We start from the raw sequence: 22,994 nt of genomic DNA, 5'->3' as shown, positions 1-22,994 counted from the left end.
AAATTTTAGCGAGAGGCGAAAAGAAGATGCAATTAACTAAAGGATACAGAAGAAAAAAAGGAGGATATTTTTGACAAATTACTAAACCGTCCCGCCAATTTTCAGCTATCTTTAAAATCTTTCTCTTTTGCCATTTAATACCTGTTGTGTCATATATTTTCCCATATTTTAATTTTATCAATGACTTTATGAAAGATTGATATCCTTTAGTTTGATCTAACTTTAATGTGGACAGAGGGAGGGAGGGAGAGAGAGAGAGAGAGAGAAATTATATAGAATTGACGGTACAAACACTAAGATTAATTATGTTATTATGTGTCTATGTGCTATTACGCAGCTACCAAATGATATAATAACAACCGTCCCTTCCCATCAACATTCCCGAGAGATACTTAAAACAACTATAATTCAAACCGAGGTTACATGAGACTAGCTCGAATAATTTGAACATAGAATTATCAATATATATATATAGAAATTATATGAAGATTCGTTATAATCATTGCAACGTGACATCTTAGTTTCTTTCGCGCTTTGCAGCTTAATAACAATAAAGTTAACAGCATTAAATATGATAAAATATATACTAAAAAAAAAAGAAATAAAAAAAGAGAGAAAGAGGAATTATACGAGAGATTCCTGAAGAAGGGAGAAGAAAGTTACGTGAGAAAAAAGGGGGAATAGTGCGGGGGGGAGAGAGGGAGAGAGAAGAGGGGAATCGCAGCGGTGGAATGAGGCAACATATCAGAACGACTATCTATCGTTGCCTTTTACGCTAATTGATAAATCGTGTTACGTTAATGAATGGGGCTGGCGCAGCGGTCCTACGACTGTAGGGGAAAAGAGGGGGCGGGGTGGGGGAGGGAGGAGGACTCGATATAGTCGCGGAGTAAGAACCGCGCTCGTAAGGATAACGAGAAAATTGAAAATCTTACGGTTATGCATCGAGATTCTCCTCTCTCTCTTCTTAAAGGATCCATTCGCAAATTTTCGAGATAGCAGTGTTCATTTCGAAATAATCGATGTTATCGATATCGATAACAAACAGTCTTACCCGACATCCTGTCGCGTTAATACATTGGATATGTGTATTTGCGACACGCAGAGGGCGATTTCTTTCTCGAGAGGCGACATAATTTTAATAAATGTCAATCGTATCTCACGTATTCGACGGCGAGAAATGGTACGAAATAAAAATATCAGACGGCGAATTGGCCGGGGAGAGCCGACATGATTTATTAATTCGATTAGAGCTTATAAGAGAAGCGTATCGTACGTTTGATCTTGATCGCGCGGGCGCATTATTTTTATATACGGCGTCATATCACGCGAGGTTCTGATTGTTCGCGCGCCGCGGATTATATCCTATTACATCCTATTAGAATTATACCAGAGAGACGGTTTTCTCGGGTATACGCCCGAATCATGTCATTCACGCCATTCGACTACATCGAGGTGCGAATAAAATCAAATCGAGAGAAATCTTTGCTCGCACAAGTTTATCGTCACGCCATGATATGGCTATCGTATAAAATAATATGTTAGTCTAATTGATAAACCCAAGATTAAAAGATAATTCCATCTTACTTGTGATTTTCGTGGCGCACACAACGCGCCCGAAATTGCACCAATCATTAAACCTCACAATTATTATCCTGTCATCGCCATCATATCGTAAGACCTTGTAATTGTATCATCAAACAAAATTAAATTATGACGTATTAAAGTGTTTTGTACGCGGGAATATATTATGACGGACAAAATAGGCATTTGAAATATATAACGTCATCAAAACTGGAGCAACATTAAACAGTTACTAAATACACTAAAAACTTTATTATCCGAAATATTCCATCGTATTTGAAGCAAAATATCTGATTTATTGTTTCGTCAGAAACTTTAATGTTGCTTCAATTCTTAGATGACGTTATATATTTAAGATAAAATATTTTGTCCGTTAGGAAAAACAATACCATAGATTATCACATTCGGCGGATACTTTTGACTTTCGTGGCGCACACAACGCGCCCGAAATTGCACCAATAAACCTCACAATTATTATCCTATCGGCGCTATCATTTCGTAAGACCTTGTAATTGTATCATCAAACAAAATTAAATTATAACGTATTAAAGTGTTTTGTATGCGTGAATATATTATGACGGACAAAATAGGATCTAAAATATATAACGTCATCAAAACTGGAGCAACATTAAACAGTTACTAAATACACTAAAAACTTTATTATCCGAAATATTCCATCGTATTTGAAGCAAAATATCTGACAGATTGTTTCGTCGGAAACGAAAAACTTTAATGTTCCGATGACGTTATATATTTAAGATAGGATATTTTGTCCGTTAAGAAAAAGGGTGCCATAGATTATCGCATTCGGCGGATCAAGTATGCGGAGGGGGAGAGAACGATCGTTCCGTGGGCACGCCGAAACCATTCGTCAACCAGCGTACCATCCGCACGTCCGTACGCAGCAGGGGAGAGTTAACGCGCAGCAAGGGCGCTGCCCTCTGAACTTGAAGGGATTCCTCGCGACGACTCTCGCGAGTAAATCGTCCGATTTCGACGATCGGATCGCTATTCGTCGCGTCCCGAACGATTCGAAGATACCCCGAGATCGATACGCGAGCAAGATGAGGCGCGGCGACCGATCAGCTGACTTACGCACCGCGTCTCACGACGAGAAAAAGATGGCCGGATATACGCGGACGTCCCTCTTTATCAGGCACGGGCATCGCGATTCAACGTCAACGAGAGGATTCCCGGCTTTACCCGAGAGTTACGCGTTTTTTTTTCCTTCCTATCGCGCGTGATCGGATCATCGCGGACTTGGATCGCTTGTTCCCCGAACTCCGAACTTCGAATTTGAGGATTAGTTTGTTCTCAACTTTGCCGAAGGGCTGTCACTATCGCGATCTTATCACGGTTTTTGCGCGTCGTGACGGATAACCTAATCACGTGGAAAACCGCCAATTCTCTATCTATCATCTCATCTGGACGATCACCGACACACATTCTTTCGAGTAGCAATCGAGATATTTTAATAACTGCTTGTTACTCACCGAAGATGCACCGGAGAATCCTGGATCGAAGGTCCACCATCGCTTGTCGTCCCGCCGTTGCTTCTCGTGGCTGCCATCCCGTGGATGCATCGCTGCGCTGATTTTCTTCAGGTCACTTTAGTCACTGATTATCACATCGTTGACCACTTCGCACTCGCGTCACTCGATACGGCACTCCCGGTAATTAAATTATCCGAACAATCGCGACACTTACAAAGACGATCCATCGCGCATCGTCCATTAATTCGGCCCTCGATTCCTCGATAACGCTTAATCACGCTCGCGACGCACTGCGGATTAGCGAGGAATTAAAATCGAAGGCGAATCCATATCTCGCTAATTGATCGCCCGTATATCGCACTACTTTAGACGGCACTCCCGCACTCTTGTAATCACCGACGAAATGATATCTTGTTCCAGAGTTCACTCTATCGATATGTAACCTCGTGACACGCGTAAAGAATTAATTAACTCACAAGTAATCCCGTTATTTGGCGTCTCTGATGCTTATTCTTTCGAACGATGCACTTGCCAAACAAAACTACAAGGCGTCTGTCAGTGCTGCCAATCATGTGGCCATACTCGCGACGCACTGCGGATTGATGAGGAATTAAAAACAATTACGAATGAAAAATGATACGATAAGAAGGCTGCGTTCAAGTGCACTTGCCCTTTGTCCTTGGTCGAAATATTCATAAAATTGAAAGGCAATCGCAGTAATCGATACGCACTAATTAGCATTAGGCGACTTCCGCCACTTAATAAATTATTCGCACGACACTTTTGACACTCGAAATGACGTCACATGCGACGATCGTGCATCGATTTACGTATTTTCGATGCTTCACTCTCGATCGAATACTTTAGCTGAGGCTAACAAGAGATCAAGGACGAAGATTCTTATCACACTCGCGATAATTCTCAAACGAGAAAATAAATGTACATAAAACGTATAGCGGATCGATTATCGCAGTGGAGATATGCAAATATGGCGCAAAATCACGGTCGATATATCGCGGATTAATACACTACGATGATCGTTCTTTGATTTACTCGACCATTTGGACATAAATCGAGCGCACATATTGCTTTTCACGCACAAATATCGCACGATTAATCCGGCTCCGAAAGACGATACGACGTTACTGACGACGCGCGAGATAATGACGTGTTTCTGTAAAGGTAGCGCGCGACAGATAAGAAATACTATTGACGCAAGGTCGGACAAGACGCGTGACGTCACGCGTCTCTCTCGGTTACGAAAAATAATTCGTCGTAAATACACGTACCTCGCGCGTGACGTCACGCGTCGCTCTCGGTTACGAAAAATAATTCGTCGTAGCAAATATACGTACCTCGCGCGCGACGTTTCGTAAAGTTTACTCGACGATAAAAGCAACGCATTTTACGTGTCCGTGCTTGTCTCGCGGTTTAAACTCGACCGTTAATTAATTTGCAGGGCGACCAATAGCAAAGATTGAAAATTTTCTATCGTACTACGTATCTTTGGAATTTTTCACGTTGGTCGTTCTGTATATTAACTGAGAAGAAACTTTAGAACCGCGGACTTTTAAAGAGTAAAGAGAAAAGTAAAGAGAAAAGTACATGAAATAATTACGGAGTCTATTATTACGTTCCTTGATTTACTCGACAACAATTTGGACATAAATCGAGCGCACATATTGCTTTCCACGCACAAATATCGCACGATTAATCCAGCTCCGAAGGACGGTACGACGTTACTGACGACGCGCGAGATAATGACGTGTTTCTGTAAAGGTAGCGCGACAGATACAAAATGTTATTGACGCAAGGTCGGACAAGACGCGTGACGTCACGCGTCTCTCTCGCTCCCGGTTACGAAAAGTAATTCGTCGTAGTCAATATACGTACCTCGCGCGCGGCGCTTCGTCAAGTTTACTCGACGATAAAAGCAACGTATTTTACGTGTCTGTGCTTGTCTCGCGGTTTAAACTCGACCGATAATTAATTTGCAGGGCGACCAATAGCAAAGATTGAAAATTTTCTATCTCACTACGTATCTTTGAAATTTTTCACGTTGGTCGTTCTATATATTAACTGAGAAGAAACTTTAGAACCGCGGACTTATAAAAATCGCGTTGATAAATGTGTAAAAATCAGTAAAAGTAAAGAGAAAAGTACATCAAATAATTACGGAGTCTATTATTACACTATCGAGTGCTTATATCTTTATCGCATTTTTTGAAATTTAATCATATTCGATTATAATAGACCACAAGCATAGATATAAAACACAGTGTGTTCCGAGTGAGACGGATGCAACAAATTTAACGAAAAAGATAGCGATATCAAGAGATTATCGATAGATTATATCACTGTTTCAAAATACGAGTGACAATAGATGCAAAAGTGTCTTTCTGTCGTTTTTTTTTCTCTTTAAAAGTAAAGAGAGGCAAATCGCCCGTTGGAAAAGGAAAGTGTATTCGTAAAATATCTCTATCCTTTTCATAGAAATTTCTCGGATCGGTCGATCAAAAAAACGCTTTTCGGGCAGTGTCAACACGAGCTATTATCGACAGTGTTGCGTTTACGTCGCGCCGTCTATACGTAGGCAATTGAATAAGGCAATTGAAAAATAATTACAATCACGAGTGATGACATCTGTGTCGTTGGTCTTATTTCATGGCAGTCTTCATCGCGTCGCGTCATGTTTCGGAGTGAAGTTGAAATCGCTCCGCGTTTCCAATAACGTTTATACATCGGGAGTGAACTCGGGAGTGAAATAATAATCGGCAACATCGAATTTTGAATGCCGGTCATCGCGCGACACATCAATTAGACCGCTCGCTCGCGATCTATCGCATCTATTTGTCGTGGATAGATTTATTTTGTCCCATTGTGTCCGCGCTCGTCGACGCTTATCCGTGCGCGCGCGCGCAAGTGTGCGTATGTGCGCGCGTGTCCGCGTTATATTCAATATTTTCACGTCCAACATCGCGGACGCGGGCTTCCAAAAGCCGAGACCGTGACGTAACGCATTAGAAGGAACAATAATCTTGTCTACAACATCGAGATAATCGTCAACGTTTTCGGCCGCCATTTTCTCGCATTTTTCGTTGCATTTTGCGTCGCTACCGGTCGACAATTTCGAACGAAACGATGCGTCATTTCGCATAACTTGACTCGATGTATCGCACGGACAAATGATGAAATAATCGATACAGTGATATATCTCTTTAAGTGAAAAAATGAAGTCTCTTTCGGTCGCAAGTGCGTCGCGAATTTGACCGTTTATATATCGGGAGTGCCGAATAAATCGCGCGACATTTGAAATCTCTCAAGCTTGTGTTTGTGTATTAATTGGTGATTAGAGTGTGAACGATCTGCGATTGATGAGCGAGAGAACATTGAGGTGATTCCTGCGGATTCGTCCTTTTTCCGCGAAGAAAAAGGAAGGAGGCGTAAAAACATCGATGGACCGGAAGGAAGCTATGGATATTGCATCAGCACTTCGGAGGAAATCGTCCGCTATTCTCGCCAGAGTAACCAGGTACCCTCGTCGACTTTTGAATAAAAATATATAATATTAATTAAGATTAATATTATATATTTTATTAATATTAATATCAATATTTATATTTTTTATATTTAACGGATACACCGACAAATGACGCGATAATTATTCTTTTCCCTTTTTTCTACAAATTTGTGAAAATACACGTAAATTGGCCTAATCCCGAATACGAGAAATTTCCTCGAGAGCCTGCTTTATCTCGGACTTTTTAATTTATATACGCGAGTCTCTGGCGAAGGCAAAGAAGACGCGAGTACTCGCGAATCGAGCGGCCGAGACCGGTGAGGCCCGGCGGCCTTGGATGCCCACGGGTTGCATGTAGGACAGACAGACAGACGGACGTACGGACTGGACCGCTAACAGAGAGGCTGTATGGCGTCTCTGATTGCCCATTGTCCGACTAATAAGATATTCTATCATCTCTCGTCGTGCCGACGGTATCCGACCGTTTCGTGAGACAGAGCGAGCGCGCTCGTCCAATCGCCGGCGAGATTCATCGGGGTACGACCAATGACGGCCGCACTTGGCCTCTCCGGGCCCTTTTGTCGGGCAAATGAGCTCGGCGTAAGTCAACCGATAAATAATATCCGACTTCGCGCGCGACCAGCTGCGAGCTTTAATGCGGGCCCGTGTAAAAATGTAATAGGGGCTTAATTGAACCCACCCGGGATATCCATCGTATATACCTGTACGCGTATAGGTAGCCCTCGGTATTTATATATCGGAGGGCTCGGACGATTTATATATTCGATACGCGCTTTCCGTATTATTCTCCGAAATTAATTTTCAAACTCGGAATTAGCGAAATCTTGGCGCGTATTTTTCAAGTCGAGACGAAGATACAGATCGGAATCCTTATTCCTCCATTCTTGCATAGGTTAACGACTCGGCCTGCGATTATCGAGATTATTAATATCGGCGGGAGCTCTCGCGGAAGCTTTTTCGTCGCGCAACAATTTATCGAGTGTCTATAAAGGAACGTCGCGCGTGACGGATGGTTTCCCCCCGAGATCTTATTCCGCGCATATTCAAGCAGGACGAACTAACGACGATCTCTCGTCTTTCGGATTCTCGGCTCCGGACTGGCTATCGGATCCATTTCAGTCCGGAATATTTGACTTATATACGCGGCGTAATGTCTGGTCAACGCGAAATAAATGCAAATTTCCTTGGCAAGCATCTCCGCGCGTTCTAATCGCGTATCCGAAGGATGGACCGCGCTTTTCAAACGCGTTCGCATTTCTCAAAATTCCGCGCGGCATATTCCAGCGTCTCGAGCGTATCGATCTAATCTATTATCCGGATTTCCGCGAAGGATAAAAAAAATGAGCGCGCTTCGCTCGTTTACCGGGGCGCGGATCTCCTCGGAAATGTCGTGGATTCCCGCAACAAACGCCAGGTCGACTCTCCCTCTCCGAGTCGACGTCTCGATTTGTCACATTAACAAAGTGAACCCGTCCCCGAATCGAAAGCCATTTTCTCCCGTTCGGCTCGTCCGCAGAAAATCCCGCTCGCTCGCAAACGGGAAGAAGGGTTGCCGCGCTTATCGAGGAAAAACTCACTCGAGTTGCGGATTCGGGGCGTAAAGGCGGAGGAGAAAGAAAGGACCGAATCGACGAAACGTCGAATTGAGTACCGCCCTAATCGTGTCGAGATCTCGTCCTATGGTGTGACGCGCGCGCGAGTGTATGGCGTACTTAGTCGAGAGCGCGAGAGAGAAAAAGAGAGACGGAGGGAGACGGAGACGTTGCGAGGCCGATCGAGGGACGTTCGGAGTGAATGAGAATCATGATGGTGGCGGGCGAAGGGTAGGAGGCTGAGGAGGGGGCGGGAGGGGGAGGACTGCTGACGGTGGTCGAGAGAGTCGATCGAGCGTGGGTTGCGGGGCAGGCTAATGCGAATATGCTGTCGTCCAGATAGAAAGAGATATCCGATAGCGAATCTGTGTCCGACACGGATGTCGAATTAGCTTGGATTTAGGTTGCCCGGGGAACTGACAAATAGTTATTGCTTGATTAGGTGCCGGTACTAGAGGCAGTTACCCTACCAGCGCGGGACGATGGCCCTTTCCGGCTCCGTCGACGAGCGATTTTTGTCGGAGCTCGGAAAGAGGGTGGCTTTCGTCGCGTTTCTTTATCGTCTACTAAATCTCTCGTGGAAACGTTCCTCCGAGTGTGATTTCTCGAGATCGATGATAACGATATAATAGGCTGATTATTTCGCGCTATTATCACGCGGTTATAACGCGATCGAAGACGTCGCTTTATATCGCTTTGCGTCGATATTAATAATGCGAGCTTGGGACGAAGAGATATATATTTCACCTCGTGTATTATTCGATCCACGTTTTGGAGAAACGGGACGCTCTCTTTGCTCGTACCGCTCATCCGATCATAGTTTTCACGGATTTTGGCAAAAAAATTGTCGGGCTTGAACGGAAGGTTTCATGCACGACGGTAAATTTATATGTTAATGAGGAATAACAACTAGTCAGATGACGCGAAATCGAATTTGATAGCTAATTCTGAGTTTTGATAATCGTTATTACTTTTGAAAGGGTGATAGGGATCAGTGGCCGCCACGAATGCTCTACTTGGCGATCCTATTTATTTGAAAGCTAAAAATTGCGATCCCCAAAGATCAAAATTGCTGCTTTCTCGATACAGCGATATATAATAATAACTTTCATTTAAATAAAATACGAAATTAATTTTTTTCGACAAAAATTTTTTTTTTAATTTGACACTCGTGTGCCGGGTTTCTTTTTCAAACGCTATTATTGTTTCCGATTCAGCCGCGATTCGTCATTTCACTCGCGCTGACGGCGAATGTGCGTTAATGCGACGATCGAAATTAGAATGGTAATAGGCAGTAACGCCGTGGCCACGCTAGAATCCCGATTCAATGGGATTATAAATTTAAATCACGAGTCATATAGAAATTAATTTCGAATTACATTTGAAATATTGTCCCGGCGACTAAATCAATTTGTAATTACTCGCGGTACTTGCGTTTGGCATTAATTAGCAAACTTATTATCCGTCAATGCCGTCAATGTCGATGAATCCGGACGATCCACGCGTTCTCTAAACGCAACTAGTTGTCAGTCGTAAACAACGATAGGAAAATGAGAAGGAGAGGGGTGAAACGTCGCGGCTTTGACGCGAAATTAGATCGCTCGATTAAAATTGTCGAAGGCGCGACGTACTAATTAAGTATACCGTCATATTTCGCGCAAACTAAGATGTCCCTTTTACGAGTGCTCATTTTCGCGACGGCTAGACCTCAATTATTCCCGACATCGAACATGGAGCTATTCCACCGGCACTCTTTAATAAGGACTTTTGCTTTACGAGATTTTATACGGTACACGACGAGCTCATTATCTTAATTAAATCTACTACAGGAATTACAACTTTGAGTAAAGACTAGAATTACTTCAAAATTCATGTACGCGCTGCGCGGATGAGCTCGGCTTTAAAGAATTCGCAGACATGCGGCGGTAAATCGAGCAACGAACGTATTTAAGTATCGAAAAATATTGTATATCGTGATAAAAAAAGAGGCAAAAGAAAAACAGCAGGTCCAGCGAGTCGTCGTCCAACTTTTTTTCTACGCGCATCACGCTTCTCATTCGTCTCGCTAAATCCTCTCGCACTTTGTATATTGTTTGAAAATTGTTGCGCGTCGATTCTGCCACCACCGTTTCGTTACCGACAAATCGCGGAGCAATCGCTGCCGTAAACCGCGTTTATTATCGTAAACTCGATTTTTCATGACCGCGCGCCAATCGATACAACGGTTCCTCGCAGACCACGACGCGGCTGTACACGTACGATCCATTCCTCACGGTACGCCACTGTTTCGGAAAGGCTTGTAATAGAGGCCGACTTGTAATAGGATTCTCCCCTCCCCCGCCCCATCATTCTCCCGCGGTAGGTTTTCGATCGCGCCAAACGTGAATTTTTTTTTTCATCGATCTCACTCGAGGTTAAGAGCTTATTTCCACCTGCCTGAGCTGTGAAAAATTAACCGGCCGATCGATCGAAAATATCGCATAATCAAAACTCGGCTCTCGTGGCAAAATTCGAAGAGAGCTCCTTCGCCAGAGAGAGAGAGAGAGAGAGGGAGAGAGGGAGAAAGTCGAAGGTATATGATAATTATTCTTTGAGCGGCGGGGAATCGTGCGAATAGTTTGAGACGACTATATAAATGAAGGGGAAATAAATTGTGCGCGGGGCCCGACAGCGCGCTGTAAATTTTTCACGGACAATATTTCCCGCTCCGACCATCGCGGCTCCATACATAAACCGGACAGAATCGGTCTTTAAAGTTTAACCCGAAATAAATCCTGCGAATATAAGTGCTCCTATTCCTCATTTTTTCTCCTTCCCTCTCTCTCTCTCTCTCGCGCGCGCGCGCGCGTGTCTCTATATTTCGAGTACCGTATCCGAATTTTCTCTCTTCTTTCGAGAGTCTCCCCGATTCTGAGAGTCTCTCCGATAAATAAAAAGAATACAAATATACTTGAACGAGACCGCGTGCATCTTGTCTACGTCCTAGATACATCGAAGCTAACGAGGTTTGCGGCAATCGGAGGCCACAATTGTGGCGATTATCTGCAAATTCCGGAAATATCTCGCTATCGCGGTTCAACCGATTCCTATTCTCTCTCGTAGCGATGATTCCACATTTGCGGTCGTCGCTGTTAAAGGAAGCGTTCGGAATATTCAGAGCTTAGCGACTAGATGCATCGTCACGAGGAGGGTATACCGTTAGAAATACTCGAATTTGACACATCTTAATCGAATCTAATCGCGAGAAGAAGCGGCGAGAAAGAAATGCAAGAATCGCGAGCAAAATTGCAATTTATGATTTCTACGGCGCTCGTTCCTTTTCGTCGATTAAGCTTTTCTCGCCATCAATCTTGGAATCGTGTGATAAATAATAATTTGCCGGCGTACTATAAGAAGCAATTAAGTCGAACCGATGACCAATGGCGAGATTTATGCCAGTCTTATTTATACACCGTCGTTTGTCGCAGAAACTGGCTTTGCCGTATGATCATCCGGTTACCGGTGAAAAACTCGTTGGGCAATCTCGTCCCTTGCATGTCTTTTTTTTTACATTTTTACGCGAAAGGGACACGAACGAATCCGCATCTTATCCGCCCGTGAGAGTAGAAAAACGTGCTTGGAAAAGGACGCAAACACTCTTATACCTCGCGAATGAATCGCTCGGACTATGCGAAATTGCAAAGTACGAGATCCAAGATTACTCAATTATAACCGAGCCTCTTTATTAGGATCATTAACGGGAGTAATCGTAACGCATTCGCGTATTCATATCGACGATATATCGGTGTAGCCGAAGCCGGTCCTATAGGAACGCCAGTTATCTCGACTCGCGGATCAATCGCGCAAACCTCGGTTTTGCGAAACAATAACGTAGTTTCGCTGTATATACAAGCGGTCGTGTTCGCATTCATCGGTCGACGTGTGTTCACCATCGCGATGGCTGCCGTACAAAAGTTCGCGTTTTATTACACGTATCTCTCTCCACGCTATAACTTTTTCACGCGTTCCGTGATACATAGAAAAATTGCAAAGACAAAAAAATGAAGAAGAAATGAAATTCCATTGAATTAACGCCGGCAGAGATAACCCGGTTAATCGTACGCCGACTCGAAAGATTTCCGCGTAATATAAAGTTGGAGCGCTTCTAAGAAGCGCTCTATTTAATGAGGACTTGTATAAGCTACGCTTGTTTATACGCCGTTGAATGTACTCGATTAATTATCTTTCCATCATCGATCTTGTTGTAACCGATGAATGTCCGCTTTGTAAACGGTACTACGCAACGGCACTTTAATGAGAAGGATTTTGAAGAAACGAGCTTCTTTCTCACAATTATGTATCATACGCGACTGCTATATTTTTTTTACGTGTATATTCTCGAGAAAGAGAGAGGAATCTGGCTCGACATCGCTCGTCATTGTCACCGCGCCCCGTTCGTTTTTGTTTTCTCGCCGAGTCGTCCCTTCCTTCTCCCTCGGAGGGAGCCGCTCGTTTGCGGCGCGCGATTACGAGAGCCGAAACGCGTTTTTCGGATCTATCGGGCTATAACCGCGACTCGCGCGCGGTCGTTTTGTGTCCCGCGCGCTCGCCGTCGAACCTAACCCTTCCACGCCCTTGTACGCCGCGCCCGCGTCTCTTTATCACTTCGCTTCGCTCCCGACGCCCGCGAACGACGTTACGAGCGGCGATACAAGCGGGCGACGCCTGGGCGATACCTGCCCTCCCCCTCCGTCGACTCTTTGTTCCATTCGTGTACGCCATTGTGCCGCTTCCCGCTCGCCAGACTATCGCGATAAACAGCCGGAAAAGCCGCGATGAATGACACCGCGCAACCTTCGTTACGAGCGACTTTCGCTTCGACTCTGGGAGTCTGGGATTTTCGCTCGTCGCGCTTTTTATCCGATCCTCGTTCGCGTCGATCGTTGTTGATTTTTTTTTTTTTGCGCGCGCGCGATTGTTCGATATCTTTTGGATCGCGCGCGGAACCTCGCGTGGCGCATGTTTGATCATTTCTGAAAAATTTCGGGAATTTTGGCAACTTTAAATATTTTTCACGTAATAAAATGCCGAGCGCAGCACGTTTTAAGAAGATTTTAGACGATTATACGAATGAAACTCGGATGGAACGACAAGGTTTATAAACATCGAGTACTCGTCGCGTTAAAAAGAATACGGTTGATAGCTTCAACGTGCTTTGACACCTTTCCGACTGCACGTTATCGTGTTATTATCGGCCTATTAAGCATTCCATTTCCGAAAATTGGTCAAAAGTCTCCTTACGTCCGTGCGTTTCAGAGATCGGAGATATCTCCCCGTCGAGAGAAGATGCGACTTTTTCGGGCATCCCCCCCTTAATCATCTCGTAACTCCTTTTTCCAAGTTTTCGAGTCGACAACTTTTTATTTATTTCCGCAACTCTCGCCATCATCCTACTCGCGCGCTCTATATTACCAGAATGCAGGATCTCGTCTCAATTTCGCAGTCACTCGCATCGCGCTGCGTCGCGACGCAACGCGACGATTTCGTGCTCGTGGTCGGCAGTTGATATCGCTCAGCTTTTCATGAACCGCCTGTAAAAAAAGACGCCGCCGGGCACGAAACGGCTCCCTCTCGTTCAATCCACTTTTGGGGAAACGACGCTAGTCATATTTCTTGCGCGAACGTGCCGAATGTGACGACGCTCCCGCGTCATGAAACCGATGTAGCTTGCCTCCGCGTTTCGTACGAGCGTGCGGGGACGAAAATTGGTAGACGACATCGGGAACACTCGTAAAGACTCGCGCGGACGCTCTCCGGAAAAATGTGTTTACCGTTGCTTCACCCCGACAGAATTACCGTTCTCGCTTCATTCGATATGAATCTTTAATCCTCTCGAGCGGACATCGCTTTACGCAATTTGTATCGATGATGAGCGCGCGGAGTACGATATCGTGCATTTTTTCCCTCGAATTTGTTTTCCTTAATGTAAAATATATTTTTCCGCATCGTATTATTTTGCATGAAAATATGGAAACGCGGGTTCAAGAGGGGTTTATTTGAGAATTTTAGTTCTCCTGTCCGTTTATAATTCACATTTTCCAGCTTACGTTTCTCCCATCGAGGAAAAAATCCCGGGCAAATCGCATTAATGCGAGACCTCTCCGATCCGAAGCGTATTTCGCGCGGCGCGTGATTAATTCACCGTGGCGCGCATTAATGTAAATTCATTATGCGCGAGGCACGGCTAATTGGCGGCGTAAATCTCGCGGATCGCGCATTTAATAAAAAAGGGCCGATTCCGGCTAACTATCAAAAGCCACGTTTTTACCGCAACTTTGGCGAAATTCCGCCCGAGGATCGCGCGGGCCCCCGCTGCGCCGATCCGCGGAGATACGCTACGTTTATTTCCATTGCTTAATGCACGCGGGACATTTATTTACAATTTACACGGGACCAATTAAAGGCCAATTAGATGGCGGCCGATTAATTTGCAAAGTGTATCGTATCGTAAAATTGAGACTACCGCGATGTCGGCGCTTTAATGCGTTAACGATTGCATCAATTTCTCTCGTATGTACTCCTCTTGCGCATGAGATAGAGAGAGAGAGAGAAGAAAAGAGAGCGAGTTATCTTAAAGAAATTAAAAATGGAATAATTAATTCGCCCCATGGATTCTCGGCGATTACCGGCGAATTTAATTGAAATTAGTTGCCGAGTGAGTTTAATTAACTTACATCTTGTTGTTAGTCCGGTCGAATGTTTCCCAATTTTTTCTCTCGGTCATGTTCCGTATTCTTGTACATCTTTTTCCTTTAGAATTATGACAAGGGGAAAATTTGTCCGCGAGAAAAAGTTTGATTTGTTTTCGTTAGATGGGCTCGTCGCATGACAGAAGGACGGCCCTGGCCGCGAACGAGACGCGCGGATTACAAATCGTCGCAAAGTATCCAGTTCCAACCTGTTGGGAGCGCTGAAAAATCTCGCAGGTACTCGCGCGCAGGAATTTCCTATCAATTAGGGACAGGTTTCCACGCGGCGGCGGCGGCGGCGGCGGCGGTTGATGGTAATAGGTTTTTTTTCCCTCTCCTTCTTCTCTTTCTCTCTTCCTTCCTTATCCCGCAGAAAATCCTGTTTCTCTCATTTATACAGTTAGCCGCTTAAACGGCCACTCGCGAATAAAGCCGAGCGAGCGACGAGGCCGAGGTTCGTCGGGACACGTGGTGGTAGGCTATTAAATCGAGAACCCAATAGCCGAGATCCCGTATCCTCCGCGAATTCAATCTCGACGAAATACCGCAACAGTGATAACAAAATGTTCATTTGGTAATTATCAAAGTTGCAACGTCGATCGTACAAATAATGTCGTACGGGATAATATGCTATCTCTTTAAAAAATATTACGTTTGTAATGTCGAGTTTTTTGTAAAAAGAGCATTTTTATATATATACTTTTTAACAGCACTCATCTCTCTCTTTCTCTTGTTCCAAAGAAAAATGGCTTGTGTCGTCTAAAGAATACGCTCTTAGATTTCCCTTTCTCGGCAGTGATCATTGTTTAAGATTCATGAAAGCATTCAAGCATTCAAGCCTCTTAAAAGCCTTTAAAGACTAATTAATGTAGGTACTTTTTAAAAACTGAGAAAAAATATGTATACATGTGTGTGTATAAAATTATTCTTAGAGATGTGAGAAACGTTTCATGAAAATTCCAATGACACGCACACTTTCAATTAATATATCAATCTGTCGATATCTCTCGATAAAATTATCGTGGATTAACGCGAAACGCTCGAGTAAACTCGTTGAAAATTTTTCCAAGGAAAAAGAGGATGCAGATTCGACAATGTTGCCCGTCATATTTTCATATTTACTCTCGGACGTGCCATGTACGTCGAACGTCGAAGGTTTAAAGGGAATGGAGCGAGATTGGCGAAGAAATAAAACGGGACAGCCGCGCATCCACGTTGGCCGATCGAGGACAGTGAACGCGAGCGCGAGCGAAGGGGACGAAGGAGCGAAAAATAAGCAAATAAATAAAATAGATGTCTCCGAGGCGAGTCGTGAGTGTCGCTAATGAACTGGTCTCTATCGTCTCGCTTGTACCACTAGCTTCTCTCCTCTCTCGCTCGCAAACGTTGGCCCGACTACGCTCGACCGGTCTTCATTATACTCGGCTCACTGTCGTTAATTGCGCACGCACCTACGTAAGCATGGCGCCCCGATAATCCGCTTGGGAAACTGCCCGATACCACCGACTCGACGAATTTACGATGGTCGTCGAAATCGGACGCGAAGATCCGGTTTGATTTCCGGATTGTACTCGTCGGAATTCAGCAAAGACGCACGTATGACTCGTGCGCGAGCTTGCCCTCCCCTCTTCTTGCATCTCGAAATGTCGTCGACCGAAGAAATGATTTCTTTGAAAGAAATCATTTCACATTTGGACGAAACTATTATTTTATTATATAAATGCAGAGTTATTTACACCGTTAATTTAGCGCAAGACAAATTTCCCTCTCTTCCATCCGCCTTACGCAAAGCTTTGGCTAAACTTGCGATGAGATTAAGCGCAATAATAACTTTCGTTATGACTCCGCTTTGGGACTTAATTTCCCAGAATAATGTCTCTCTTCCACGCGTAGCGATCTGCGAAACCGCCAATTTTCCAAATCGCGTCTCGTACGGCTTGAAGAAACGATGCGGGAAACGATGCGATAATCCGCGCGTACAAGAGGGAAAGAAACAAACGAGAGAGAAAGAGAGAGAAAGAGAGAGAATAGGAAAAGGACGGAGCTCGCGCGGCTGACCTGCGACAACAGGTTGAATTAATTGACAAAGATAGCATTTTCCGCGTCGACGTGCCCACCTAAACGCAAATATTCGATTGCGCTCGTCAGGTTCTACGGCCAAGCGCGATAGTACAGCCGAGGCTATACGAGAGGGTAGTGGGACGCAGTGGGTGGTTTCGCTGGCGAGAGGAGGACGAGGAGGAGGAAGAGGTGGAGGGCGGGCAAGCCGCGGTTCGGTTGATCGAACACATTTTAATCAATTCCATTAGTCCGCCCTGTAACCGTCCACACGGATATTTGTTGGCTCGCGCTCCCGAGAAACACGCTACGGTCGCAATACCGAGAGAGACGGAGACACCGACGTACTTAGGGAGCGCGCGCGCGCACGAGCGCGCGAGAGCGAGATGGACAGAGGACCGCGCGCGCGCGCGCGGCTCCGCGTGTGTACGTGCATGCGCGCGTGTGTGTGTGCATCGAGTGGTGTAACGCGCGTGCAAGAAAGAGGGGACCCGAAACGTTGGTGTGCGTGGAGCCCGAGGTCCGGGCCGGTTCGCGAACGGCGGGGGCGTCGGTTCGCCAGCGACGTCATCGTTTCGGTTTACACGCGCCAATCATCGGCCGACTAATTGGTCGGTACTCCGCGACCGATTCCGCGCTCCATCGATTCCGAGTCGCCCGCCCTCGAAATCACACGCGTTTTCGCGAGAATGCAGCGCGATTAATGGCGTTACCGCACGCGCGCATCGCGCTCTCCCTCTGCTCAAGCTTGAGAAAATTTATATCGTTCAAGTGGCTCGCGAAGACGCTCCGCGAAGCTGCCTCCCCCGCGCTCCCTCCTTTCGGAAGCGCCGAGAGACAAATGGAGACCGTTCGTCATTTCGCCCGGGGAAAAAAATGGAACCATCGATAGTTCCCCCGAGCTATAAACACGATTGGAGTTAAATCGAAGAAATTTGACGAGTAGGATCGCTACGCAATTATTATGCAAGATGACGCGGAATTGTCGCACTTCTTAATTGATTCGTGAAAATTGCGCTTTAGAATCGGAAAGGTTTTCCTCGCTGATAAGCGAAATCAGTCTGTCGCGAAACGAGGTTCCGGGTTAATTACCCATCGGGCCGGCGGACAGAAACGAGAGCGGCTCTCCTCCTCTTTCCGGCAACAATTTCAACTCATAAGGCTACAATGTATTCGTCGTTCCGAAGGTGCCAGCCGCGTCCGTGCGAGGGTTTGCCATAATTACTCGAACGGTAATACAGGACGGCCCTTGAGTGGCAGCTCATATTACTCGCCTAACCCGCGTGAAAACTAACCCCTTGGGGAATGGGATGTGGAATGGGAATTGCCGCGTCGGGGGGGTTAGGGGAGAAAAGGGGCGAAACGAGAGCGAGCGAGAAGAGAAGGGAGATGATAGAGCGAGGGAGAGAGAAAAAAGGATCCGAGGCCGCGCGTGCGTTTCAACGACCTCCTCCTCGCCTTCGGTAACATCTCGCTACATTTTTATGGACTGCGAGTGGGCATGCCGAGATAAATTACTTTCCTTCTCCCGAACCTCGAAGCGCGCGTAATTCGCAATTATCGCGATACGCCGGACTGCTTGACCGAAGACAGTCGAGTTGGCAGTTCCGATTCTGTTAATCCGTAACTGTGGCGAAAAGAAGAATCGTCTGCGTTTGAATAAAGAAAGGAAAATGGGACGAGAGAGAGACCAACAACGTCAGAATTATAGTCGACGATAGATGTAATAAGCTCGACGTTGTCCGCGGAAATATTTGCGTATAGCGATAAACGTAAAGAGAATAACGAGCATCGTATGAGCGAGTGGAATCGATACTCGTGAATTAGTTTACGACTGCGTAAGGAGCCTTCTCGCCGCGAATGAACGTGACGAGGATGATATCGTTGGCCAAGTTACTAACGCGTCTTTTAAAATGTGACAAATCTGTCGAGCGATTTGCGCGTCGTTCGTCAACGTGATTTTTACGTGATTTCTACTTGGCCATTTCTCTCTCATTTTACATTATTTATTTCATTATTTAAACAAAAAAAATGTCGAGTGAGTTATCCCGAAAAGTCAATCTCTGACAAAGAGGTAGACTCGTGTCATCTTGATCGAAAGAGTCTCAACGCGTCGCTGTGGAACTGGAAACGCGAGAGTTAATTCGTCGCATTTATAAATATTTGCGATGAACGCGATCGTGTCGATCCTTCCGATAAATTTGCGCGAATACTCGACGGGGACCGGCCGTCGAGCGTAAAGTCGCGCGCGAGCAAACTGCACGGGGCGAGCCGCGCGCGATGTAAATTTATAGAGTATTACGTTGAAATTTGATCAGCGTGGACATTTATTTCGCAACGCCGAGATACGAGCGGTCGCACCGCGGCCTCCCCTCGCGTTCATGCGGCGAATTTTCATAATATGCAGATTTCAGTGCGCGCTGCGGACACACTCGGTATGGATTTTTCGTCGCGTATCGCTTGGCGCGCGTTTACACGGCTGGACGAACTCGCGTCAACGTCGAAAGCGCAATCGGGCACCGTTAATCTCCGACTCGGAGAGCTACGGGAAACGCGCGCTCTCTCTCTCCCTCTCGCTCCCTCTCGCTCCTTCTCCGAACAAAAAGCATCTTCTCCAACGCAGAGATTACGCGGAAAATATCCCCTTATCGTCTCTGAAATATACAAAGTGTCCGAGCATCGGCGAGAAGCGGGAAACGGGAGGAGAAACGCCGCTCGAGTGACAGAGGGCGAGCGAATGGTGCCGAAGCGCGAGAGAGGTTGAGGAAGTAATCCCGAAGTAACAGAAACGAGGGGAGTAAATCCGAGGTAATCAAAGAACGTACAAAGTATCGGTGTGTTCGGTCCGCCGCCTCGGTCTTATCCGGACCGAGAAGGAGGAAGGCGAGAGGCCCTCGACACGATCGCGAGATTACCTACACCCACGCCGACAGATAATAGATAGTAATTGCGGGTCTGCCCGGCTTGAAATCGGCTCGACAGATCGATCGGCCCGCGGTGGGAAGAGGGAGATAATGATGCGCTTAGGAAGAAACCGTTCTCACATTATTTTCTCGCGATACGACTCGTCCGTGCTTATTATTGTACGCACGCGCTCGTGATGGGCCCGCCGATCGAAAATCGGCGCGATCCGGGCCGGTTTCTCCGGACGACCATATTGGGCATCGCCGGTAGAATTTCAACGATGACCCCCGACCCTTCCGCGGGGGATCGTCCGTCTTCTTTCAGCCCGACACGCGTGTGATTGGCACGCTCGTTAGAATGCGCGTGTTGCGCGAGGGCCAACTGCAATTTCATCGATTCGATTCGCTAAAATTTTGCGCGCGCGTCCGTAGAGCGCTTTTTTTTCTTTTCTTTCTTTTTTTTTTTTATCAACTATTTGCTCATCTTTATACATCCTTTTCGATTAACGCACCGCGTACTTTATCGAACGTAAATAACCTTTGGAGCGGATGAATGATTAAAGTATAAGGCATATTTAAATGTTCCGATTCTCAGTCGCGTACCGGCAGTTAAATTGGAAGGAAGTTAAATTAAACCAGCGCTTCATTAATGTCGCGCATGAGTTCCAACAAGGACCTGCTAAATATTTGCAAACGGACTCTTCCCCCTTTTGCGTTAAACAAAGAGGATGAAGAAAACGAAGACGGAATATTCTCAACGAAACGCCCAACGAGGGAGGGGACGAAAGACGATTAAGATCATTGCGGTGGCAATTTAGCGCGGTAACACGAATCAAAGCCCAAAAAAGCGGCCGATCTATGGACCTTCGGATTTGGATTTAACGAAGGAGGTTCGAGGAAACGAACCTCCGGCAGAGACAAAGCGTAAGGTCGCGAAAGAGAGAGGGAAAGAAGTCGAACTGAGCGAGAAGAAGGGAGAGGGGGGGGGGACGAAGAAAGAGACGGAGAGCGAAGAAGGCGTCCGCGTCCGGTCGAGGGAAGAACACGATGACGCGGGAGAAGGAAAACGACGAACGGAAGGTGAAAGAGAAGGCTGGAAAGGCGAAGGAATAGGTTGTGGAAGGGCTTTCGAGGCGAGTCGCCGAGCCTAACCGTGCAGCACTCGAACTCGAACTCAAACAACTTTGAGCTGTGTGTACCCGCGCAAACAAAACAGCGCACTAATTGCTTACGTCACTCGGCAAGTCAATGGACTTCTTGACTGAGTACTCTGAGTCATGCAACCGAGCCCCGGCGAAGCGATGTGCGGCCGCTTCGCTCCGCTCCGCGTCGCGCCGCGTCGCACCGCGTCGCGCCGCGTCGCCCCGCGCCGCCAAACCACCTCGAGTTTCAATTAAATCACGTCCACGCACTGTTTACCTCGCATAAACGCACTGGCTCCCTCGTACGCGACACATCGGCGATGTTAATGACGATGACGACGTCCTGCTCGTTTTGCCCCGTCTCTCGGAGCGCTATACAATCTTATCTCTCTCTCTCCCTCTCTGGTAGAATGATGATGTATCTCGATAGAAATCACTGTCGTTAGTTTGCTCTTTAAAACACCGAGAACCCTCGCGACTCATAGATAACTGAAAAAATGGAAAATTATCGAACTAGCGAGCGATACGTAAGACGCGAGCGAGTGTATTCGAGAGCACGGAGAACGCATCCCTTGTGGTATGCACGAGAAGGGACTATAGGACCTATCTTAGATCGAACGGAGTCCAATTACCGACGTTATTAATTAATCCCCCACCTCACCGCTCGACCGCCCGGTCCATCGTCTCTCGCTTCCATTCTCAACCCCATCGTCGTCCGTCTGTCCGCCAGAGATACCTGCGAGGGATATCCCCTCCAGCGTGCTACATCCTCCATTACCGTCCCCGGTCTTCCGAATCTCGGTCGGTTTATATACGCGCGGAAATCATTCCGCGTCGCTCGACTCGATATTACACTTTGCGCCGCGAGCGGCGTCAATTTGCGCGAGTCCTTCTTTTTTCCAGAAACAATAAATCGAAACGGAAAAATGGTTGTAAAATCAACGACTTTGTATGTGGAATCGTGATATTTTTATTCAACTTGGACGTTGAAAAACGCGTGTCGATATAAATCAAAAAGCGGTCGCTTAAAATCTCTGCAAATTGTTTCGAATTCTCTCTTCCGCTCTCTCATTATGCAAAACTAATTCCCGAGATTCACACAGTCACGTGCAAGCTTCCGTACCATTCTCACGACGAACACACGCATATGCAATTTCACACGCGAATGTAATTGAAACGTAACGTCATTGTTGGGGAATAATTGCGCGACCGACACCATGCAACGTCGCGGTGAGTCAATCGAATCGAACTGACGCAAAAACGCCAATCACAAGACTCGGCGCAACAAAAAAAGAAAAAAAAAAAACGCCGGCCGGTAAAGGGGCCAGCTTCTTCTTATACCATCTCTACTTGAGATAGCCTCTTCTAGAGAGAGGAAAATGACAACACTCGCGTAACGACAAAACCGCTCCTCCGGCCTCTTGTTCCGGCCACTCGGGAGAAGATTTCTCTCCTTCCCTCTTCTTTTTCTCGCTCTTTCGCTCGCTTCGTTCTCTCCTTTCCTCTGTCGTCTCGCCGGACAAGATACGCGGAAATGTTCTCCTCGATTTGTCAACCCGACCTCCCGAAATGTCTTTGACGCTTCTCGCTGGAGGAAAAACGTAAGAAAGCCTACGCGCAAAAAGCGGAACAATTACGCGAGCGGCTGTTTCTAAACAAAATTTAATGACATTTTTACATATTAAGCACCAGATTGTTTTTATCGATTACGGTAAAATATTGGTTTTAATCGACTGTAACGTTATTAGCTTTAAAACTGTTATCGACTGATTTAATCCACTCCTGCATGTTTCATTCGTTTAAATAGTCCATTATCGCGAAATCGCGAAGCGCGTTGCGGGAAAAGCGGCGCGACGCGTTGCAAGTATGAGTCCGAGATAAGATCCCGTGTCGTAAGTGCGGAGCATAAGGCCCAAAGTCGACGAACCGGCAACGCCGGACCGTCGCGATCCC

The 22,994-nt window shown here is 46.2% G+C and overlaps 2 protein-coding genes across 5 annotated transcripts in view; one reads left to right on the top strand and one right to left on the bottom strand.

The window, feature by feature from the left end:
• The window catches only part of LOC105258877 (protein spaetzle 5), a 119,608-nt gene extending 115,861 nt beyond the window's left edge, over window positions 1–3,747 (bottom strand). For 2 of the 3 annotated variants that reach the window (XR_889777.3, XM_011270428.3), the window contains exon 1: window positions 3,078–3,746. Coding sequence is in view for 2 of the 3 variants with exons in the window: in XM_011270428.3 (XP_011268730.1) it covers window positions 3,078–3,167 (90 nt within the window). In the remaining variant the exon portion in view is untranslated. Of the gene's footprint in view, window positions 1–3,077 lie in introns of all 3 variants that reach the window. The other variant, XM_025415195.1, reaches the window with a different exon arrangement.
• Window positions 1–22,994, top strand: part of LOC105258880 (LIM/homeobox protein Lhx9) — a 169,932-nt gene that overhangs the window by 66,646 nt on the left and 80,292 nt on the right. The window contains exon 1 of one of the 2 annotated variants that reach the window (XM_020029889.2): window positions 5,575–6,609. The exons of the other annotated variant lie outside the window; for it this stretch is intronic. The gene's annotated coding sequence lies outside the window, so the exon portion shown is untranslated. Of the gene's footprint in view, window positions 1–5,574; window positions 6,610–22,994 lie in introns of those variants that run through there. 2 annotated transcript variants of the gene reach the window in all.

This window comes from Camponotus floridanus, unplaced genomic scaffold (assembly GCF_003227725.1).
Source record: "Camponotus floridanus strain SB8 unplaced genomic scaffold, Cflo_v7.5 scaffold115, whole genome shotgun sequence".
In the NCBI taxonomy this organism is placed as follows: domain Eukaryota; kingdom Metazoa; phylum Arthropoda; class Insecta; order Hymenoptera; family Formicidae; genus Camponotus; species Camponotus floridanus.
Note: the sequence above shows the minus strand (reverse complement) of the source record. Positions and strands in the feature narration are given on the sequence as shown.